This window comes from Pinus tabuliformis, chromosome 5_2, assembly GCF_031772625.1.
Source record: "Pinus tabuliformis cultivar Carrire ecotype Pingquan chromosome 5_2, CPIR1, whole genome shotgun sequence".
In the NCBI taxonomy this organism is placed as follows: domain Eukaryota; kingdom Viridiplantae; phylum Streptophyta; class Pinopsida; order Pinales; family Pinaceae; genus Pinus; species Pinus tabuliformis.
The window spans coordinates 572,091,544-572,100,283 of record NC_142306.1 but is presented as its reverse complement, the minus strand read 5'-3'; the positions used below and the strand labels follow the sequence as shown (position 1 = coordinate 572,100,283).

The window sequence follows — 8,740 nt, the reverse complement described above, 5'->3', positions numbered from 1 at the left end:
TCGTTTTCTTCTTGCACTAGTCCAAGACTTCTTCGCGCACTAGTGGGAGACCTTTCCTACACCAGTGCGAGACTTTCCTGCACTAGTGCGAGATTCCGAACGACCTGTTTTCGGCTCGCCCGTCGTGCGGGCACATCCACATGACCTGCTCCTTCGCACTTCTTCGCTCTTCTCCTTGGCTCGTCCAAGTGATCTACATCCAAGTTGATGATCCATCTCCAACTTGTCTCCATCTACTTATACGCTCATTTGCCCATCGTATGAGTGCCCAATCTACCTGCCCATTCAACACACATTCGTCAGCTTCATCATAACTTAACTCATCGGCCTACTCATTCATCCACGCTTACCCACCCATTGTTAAGTCGGCTCGCTCGTCGGCCCGCCCGGGACTGCCCACCCGTGTGGTGGTTCGCCTGTTGGCTCGCCCGCTCATCGGGTCGCCCAAGACCACCCACACGACATATATACAACTATCTACCAAAACACATCGCACTTTCTCCGTTTTTCTTCGTGCGACCCGCGGCTTGGCTTGCTCGTCCGCGCCCTCGCCTGTTCGCCAACCGCAGCTCGTGGGTGTTACACAGATGAACAAGTGAGTGCCTTAACAGCCTCATGAGTTGAATAATTGACATTTATAAGAGAGTTGCTAATAGACCTAAAGCTAAAACACTTAAAATTATAAATTTTAACAACTTTTACTTAAATTTACAAAAATCCCTATTAAATTTTTTCAAAACATAATCCAAATTTTAATAAATGGTAGAACAAAAAAACATAAGCACAATTGTCATATCTAGTTTAAGTCGTATGCAGTATCACATTTTTAAACAATGAAGCTTTAAACAACGTGCTTCAATGGTTTTGATACCTATTTGTGCTTAGTTTGCATTTTTTTTAAATAAATCTACGTCCAATAACTTGAATTATAATCGGAAAAAAAAAATGTTTTTATCTATATATATTTTTTTTAAACTATAAACCTTGATATATAGTTTTTTAATCACTTTTCAATTATTTCATTTATGCTGTTTCAAAAAAACATTTAGCGTTGAAATTTCTAAAAAATTCAATTATATTTATTTTTTATACACATTAATTTATCAATAAAATTATGTAATTATCATTTAAAAAATATTTTTAAAATTTAATTATATTTATTTTTAAATAAAATTGATTTTTAATAAAATTTTCTAATTGTTATTTTATTAAGAAAATTATCTAATTTATATAATAAATTAATTTAATAATAATAACAATTTTTAAAACAAATTTATGATGTATTTCAAATTTATTTACTGGTAAAAATATTTTTATTGGAGATTTAACAACTTCAATTATATATTATAAATTTATTGTGTTGCATTTTTATTATCATGTCAATGAGTCAATAGTTGTAATGGGAGATTTATCATGGTTAATATTTACGACATTTTAAAATGAGAAAAGTTTTATTATAGAAAATTTCAATTATATAAGATAATAAGATTGTCACTTATAATACTAAATATAAAACATATAAGAATAACCAATCAGAAACGAGATACTACATTGTATGTGAAAACCTTAATTTATATTGAATGGCTGTGCAATATCTCTCTTTCTTCTTCTATTTCTTTTTTATCATTTTTTTTGTTTACCCAAAGATTGCAATCTTTTTAAAAAATATCAGTTGTCTTTTCATCAATTTGTTTATACATGCAAATTCAACTTTCAAACATGGGTTATGATCAATTAATCAAAAATTTAGTATTATTGTTTTGAGTAAGATTTGTTGAATTATAAATAACCAAACACTTCAATTTACCAATCAGTAGAATCTAAATTAATCCAATTATAAACCTTAACACTAACTTAAATTTAATATTTTTACTTCATTTTAATTACATTTAAACTAAACAACAAACACTAACTATTTTATAACTTATTTTATTTTATTATTTATTTGATTTAGTCATAATATTAAATATTACAGGACAACATCTCTATTAAAATAAGTTAGAGAGCACTTCTCAAAACAATTATAAATTTATAATATTTATCTTAAATTTAGAAGTGATTCGAGAATATGTTAAAAATAAAATAGTCTGGAATTGACTAAAATGTTTTTCCAGGACTCGAATATGCCATAATTAGCAGACATTCTACGGCCAACGCTATTCCCACAGCTTTGTCGAATGACAGTAGTTGCTATATAAAAGGAATGTGTGAGTTCATGGATTTGGAAAAGTATAGTGCGGCAAATGGAATTTACAGAATAGTTTGGATTGTCTCATACGGTCTGCATTATTATACTTTGTCTGCCATTTCCTCTGACTGCTCAGAGTGTTTTGACCAATAAAAGTGTAAAAGATGCCATAAACTAATATTGTTGTTGGTTACATGTGATTTTCTAGAAATATATGAACTAGAAGTTATTAGAAGTTTTTAGGTTGGGTTTTATGTAATTTCTCTAAAATTTAATAGGAATTTATTGAAATCACAAGTTTGATGGATAATCTTGCAATCGAAGTGCTCTAGGGATTTTCCAGTGTGCTGAATCCATATATACAGTGAAAAAACTAGTTTAAATAACACAAATAAAAATTTCACCTCAAATTTTTCCACTGAATTCCCCCACCAAAAAGTCCAAAAAGTAGCACTAAAGACAACTCCTTTCAATAATATATGAATTTGTGGTAGTTTAAGCAGACTGTTTTTCCCTGAAATAGAAATTTTGGTCATATTTTGATAAAAACCGGAAAGAAATTTTCTAAATCTAAGTTATAATTGTCCAACTTCAGTATTTTAAGTGTTCTAGAAATTTTTAATAGTACTGAATCTATTTCCACCATCAAAAATATGATTCAAACAATGCTATAACAAAATTTTTTAATACCTAAATCAAATCACTTTTAACTATCAACTTCACTTCTCTAACCCACCTCCTTTTTCTCCCTCTCTAACCCACCTCCCTTTTCTCCCTGTTCCATTCTTCCTCGGCTTTGAAAATGAAATAAGCATGCCGTTCATAACCCACTATCCCTGTCGAAATAAATCATTTCATTTCAGTCATTTAAAAACATCTCGTAACTCCTTAGTAATTGCATTAATTATCTTCAGAAATGGTCACAGTTAGATGAACAGATTCATCTAGATCAATATTATTATTGAATATGTGTAAGCTTTTTAATTAATAAATAAAACTACTTTAATTTTTTAAAACCTTTGAACATTAATAGGTTGTTCGAAGCGAAATTTCCAAATGTTTAAGCGCATCTAAAAAGTCTTTCAAACGTTATATGATAAGAATGTTTAATCTCATTTTACCATGACAAAGGATTTGACTCAATGATAAGAATGTTTAATCTCATTTTATCATGATAAAGTATTTGACATACTAAAATATTTTAAACGGAGGATAATTTAGAAGAAATTTTGCACACTAAGCTCTAATCGTAGATTTTTTTTTACAAAAATGTTTGGAAACACTGAAGCACTAGGTAATTGGTCATTCAGATAGTAAAAAAATTATATAAATGAGATTTAGGGACAAGGATACTTGACCTATGATGATGAATTATAAATGGAGTGGTTTACTAAGATGGTATGATTAAAAATGTTTCAAAAAACTTTGCATTAGAGTTGTTTGAATCATATTTTTGATGATGAAAATAAATTCAGCACCATCAAAAAAACTTTGAGATACCCAAAATATTGAATTTTGACAGTTTTAAAAAAATTTCCTACCTGATTTTATCAAAATATAACCGAAATTTCCATGGCTTTCAAGAAAAAACTTTAACTAAACTACCACATTATTAGAATGAAAAAACCTTTACCAATCTACCACATTATTAGAATGAAAAATCTATTAATAGCATAATTAAGATATTAGATGTAAATAGGGAAAACATATATTACAAGACAAACCTTAATAAATAAATAAAAGATAGAATCACAAATTTTTATAGTCCTCAAATGACAGAATATTATCTAAGTGTGGAACGCTACTTCTTATGCCATTAATGGGGGATTGGGCTCCTGTATCTGGGCTTTCATCATTTTGGCTTCTTCCACCTCCTGCTCTTCCAGCGTTTCATAGAGCGGGCGATTTCTGGTCTCGGGGAGAAGTAGTACCAGGAGTCCACCCCACATAGCGAACCCTCCAAACGCAACAAATGAAACCCACGGTCGTGTTCTTCCCATGACAACGATGACAGGAGCGATGGCACCACCTGCCATAAAGGCCTGCCTCACCGTAGCCACTGCCATGCTCCTTACATTCGTAGCAAATAATTCCAAGCACAATATATACACTATATCAAACCCCACACATATTGCCAAGAGCCCCATTGCTTCCACTACCATCTGCATCCACCCAATATCCGTTGCGCACAACACGGCAGAAGCAACGCAACACAAAGTGCAGGTGATACAAGAAATCGATATAAGAATCCGTCGATCGACTCTCGGAAGCAGGATATTTCCGACGGCTATGGCCGGGATTTCAATGAAAGCATTGAGTGCGGTGCTCACATACAGATTCACCTTCATATTGCTCACGTTAAGCAGCAGACCGTAGTAGGCCAAGCCCACCGTGGCTGCAGCAGCCGTCAAGGCCACAATTCTCCTTCGCACCCACGGCACTTTTAACAGATTGATCATCGCCGGGGAAGAATTTTCGACTCCCTCTGCAGAGGCTGAACTGATCCGAACGTTCTCGGGCAGACATTTACCGTTCCGGGCAGCCATGTTTTTAAGAATGTCCAGAGCTTCGTCTTCTCTTTTTCTGATGACCAGCCATCTGGGAGAGTCGCATACAAAAGGAAGAACGAGGCAACAATAGGCCATGGACAGTGCAGAAATCGAAATGTAGGCCATTCGCCATGACGATCTGGTAAGGTATGCAATGCCGGAAAGCGAGAGGAAGCCTGCTGCGAAAAAAACAAAACCATAGAGCCCAACTTGTCCTCTCCAATTGCTCCCCACTACTTCGGTTGAGAGAACTAAGCTGCAGGTGCCAATGACTGCACGACCAATGCCGCTGATTAGCCTGAGGGAGGAGTATATCCAGATGTTGGGAGATAGTGCTGTCAGAAATCCAGAGATTGAGATTACGAAACACGACAGCATTAATGTTCTCTTTCGCCCAAGAGATGTATCCGCGAGAGGTCCCAAAAACCATGAACCTGCCGTGCATGGGATTCAATGCAAAATCATGTTGACATGGGAAAATGAGTGGTATTAAGTGCACTGGTTTTTAAAATTTAAATACTTTATTTTGAAATTTGATAAACATTATCCAAATCAAAGATAGATAATTAATTTTTTTTTGTGTTTTTTTTATCAGATTTCAAAATATTCCCAATTTTAAAATTTGATAATATTTTCAGAATTGGTTTTTAATCCCTGAATCTATGTGCATGGCTCAAATATTATGTGGATCGCTGATTCCTCCAATATTAAGCAATCAGATAAAGATAAACATGAACCCTGTTCCTAAAATATTAAACAATCAGACAAACATGGACTCTGTTTCTCAAATAATCAATCAGACCAACATGGGCGCTATCAAATAATTGACAGCTGCCATATCAGTATGGATACTTGGATATGTATATACACTAAACTATCATTCACGAAGCATCATGGAAAACAAAATCAGTATGAGAAAACAGTGTACCTAAAACACATCCCATGAAGAAGAGGGAGGCAGGAACGCCTGACTTGAAATTGTCATGGCAGATGAGTCCCCATTCTGAAACCACAGACGATCCTCTCCCATCAACCCACTCCCAAAGACTCCCATCCATTTCACACAATGACGACTTTGGTGTGCACCATTTCTGCCCACTCATTGCTGCTGGGAGCTGCAGCGTCACATTGTGTGTGAGATGTGGCGTTTGAGAAGCCGTGCATCGCCATGGAGGTTGAGCATCAGTGAATATGAGAATAAGTGACTGCAGGGCGTCAAAAGCCCATGCCAGAGACACCATGAGGACATGAAGCTGCTGAGCCGGCCCGAAACCACCGACATGTTGGTCCAGAATCTGATCCACAGAGAGATTGATGTGGGGAATCTCCTGATCTTCGGTTTCGCTCACTTGCTGATCATGGCTGCAATCCTGTGTCAAGCATTGGTGCGTATGCAAGGATGCCGAAGTGCGAGAGACTGAGAGCAGAGGTTGCTTCATGGCGTTTGAAGGTTCAATGCTGCCCCAGTTGCAACTTGAAACCCTAGCAAATTTGGCTTCACAACTGTAAACTTTATGCGGGCATCCATGGTCCTGGAAATGTTATGTCAAAAGACATCAGCTGGATCGTCATTATGCACTACGGACCGTTCATACAGAATTCAATTAAAAATATAATTTTTTAGTAACAAAAATCTCACCGCAGTATGGAATCTTTTGAATACTTTATCGAATTTAATTATGAGGACAGCGACGAGTGAAGCAGTGTCAGTGCATCGAAATTTGTAATTTAAAACCATGTTTTATATATAATATTTTTAAATTTTATTATGAGTTATATTTACTTATGTGAAAACATTTTTAAATTTTATTATAATATTAAATGCAATTTTTTTTTTAAGTTAATAGTATTGCTTTAAAAAATAGATTATATTATTGAGGACAAAACTAGATTAAGCTCATTTTGGCACATGAGAAATCAGTTTTATTGGTTGGTATGTGAAAATGCAAAGTATGTGTGGAAAATTAAAAATAACACTTATCTAAATATATTATAAAATCAAAAGGAGATTGCTATAAGAAAGTAAGAATATGTTAATTAAATCAGGTGTTTCAAAAGTCGAATCTTTGGCGCTAAAGCCATATGACTTTCCATGTGAGCTAAACCAGATTCCAATCCTTGGCGCTCAAGCCAAGTGACATTGAATATAACTTTCCATGTGAGCTAAACGAGATTCTAATCTGTTAAGGCATGTTTGTTGTTCTTACTAATTCTGGTGACATTGAATATGACTTTCCATGTGAGCTAAGTGAGATTCCAATCTGTCATGGCATGTTTGTTGTTTCTACTAATTCTGGTGAATATTATTCACGAAAGAAATGATGTCATTCATGTCCTCTTGTTTCCCTTTTAAAACTCTTTTGAACAAGGTCTTTAACTACCAATTAAGAGTTATAGAATGCATGTATTGGCTCTTTGGTTCCTTCTTCCCTTGGTGTGACCAAGGTCGGGAAGCCATCAAGACACCTCCTCTAACAACATTGAATTTGAATAAGTTCGATGATGTTGAGAAACATAATTCTCAAGCCATTGTATATCCTCTTAAGTACTCGAAGAGGTCACATAGTAGTAAGTAACCAACACCTCCTAGGCTTGCAATTAGACACGTCACTGACTTTGCTTACCGCAACCACAGGCCTCGCGACATGAGGACCTCATTAAACACCAAACAAACACAAAACCATGAATAAAAATATCACCAACTCTAGAAACCCCAAATAGAGAACGACCCCATAAAAACAAATGCTTGAGTAAGAGAATTGGGAAAGACTACTTCCCCAAGAATGCCATAGACTCAAAACCAAGTAAGCAATCAAGTTGTCCACATGGACTCAAGGGCTGACAATAGTATGAAGAATTGAAAAAAACTAGCTCGCAAAAAGAATCCACAAGTGGTAGCATCTAATAACCAATTCAAAGAGTATGAAATCCCTGATAATAAACCAACTCTAAAGGAAGCTAGGCACCCAGACTCACAAGAAAATGTATAATACCAAGCTCTTTCAAGTACCTTTTACCAAAACCCATAACGCGTCAGGAACATATAGAAGTCGAGGTAAATGATACAGAAGGCCCATAGAAAGATGTTACCAGTTTAAATAAATGAAGAAGAGTCAAAGTCGAGTCTATCAATGACACCAAGCCTGAATTTTTCCTTGCACCACCCCACTTGTTGTTGAAGAAGTTATTGACATTGCCAAAATCTACCTTGTTGTCTCCACCTTCTTCCTCCTGAGTTCCACCTCCCACAATAACCCAACAAACGAGTAAGTCACACTCTTAGCAAAATCTCTAGCATGCCAATTTAAATCAAGAAACTCCCACTTTTCATTTTGAATCATGGACTGGCCTTCATAGTAGCGCAAAAATGCCAAACACTGAAAGGGGAAGGAAAATCCCACCCACATTAGGGAAAAAACAGTCAAGGAAAATCCGACCCACATCAGGGAAAAAACACTCACAAGACATAAAAACCCGCCTCTTTGCATAGAAACAAAATAATCCACAATACACCTAGCAATAAAAACAATATGAACCTTCACATACTTTGTGCATCAATAAAGAGAATATAAACCTTCACATACTTGTGCATGCAGGGTGTGGAGAGGCCACACCACCCCTTTTAATTATTTGAAAGTCATATTTATTTAAACCAAAAAAAATTCTTAAATTTTACTATAAATTATTTAAGTGAAATTTAATTGTTTTATGTTTTTTTCTACGAAAAAAGTCTTCTTAATGTTTTATGTTTTGTTTTTTATTAATATTATATAATATCATTTTTTATGAAATGAATTTTTTTAATAAATGAATATAATATTTTGATTTTTTTGTAATACTTAAATTATATACCATTTAAATATTTTTTATCAAATTATATATATACCAAAATTTAAAACATCTAAATTATATTTTTTATCTTTATGATAAATATATTAATATAAAAAATATAATTTAGATGTTTTATATATATATAATTATTATTATTAATTATATTTTTTAT

General features: G+C 34.3%; 1 protein-coding gene across 1 annotated transcript; it reads right to left on the bottom strand.

Moving 5' to 3' along the window:
- Window positions 1-3,901: 3,901 nt before the first annotated feature.
- Window positions 3,902-6,311, bottom strand: LOC149160264 (organic cation/carnitine transporter 1-like). The gene is made up of 2 exons (XM_089433671.1): window positions 5,666-6,311; window positions 3,902-5,171 (listed from the first exon to the last, which is right to left on the bottom strand). The coding sequence occupies exons 1-2, from the start codon at window positions 6,174-6,176 to the stop codon at window positions 3,997-3,999; spliced, it is 1,686 nt and encodes a 561-aa protein (XP_089289797.1). The 5' UTR covers window positions 6,177-6,311; the 3' UTR covers window positions 3,902-3,996.
- Between the last annotated feature and the right edge of the window lie 2,429 nt (window positions 6,312-8,740).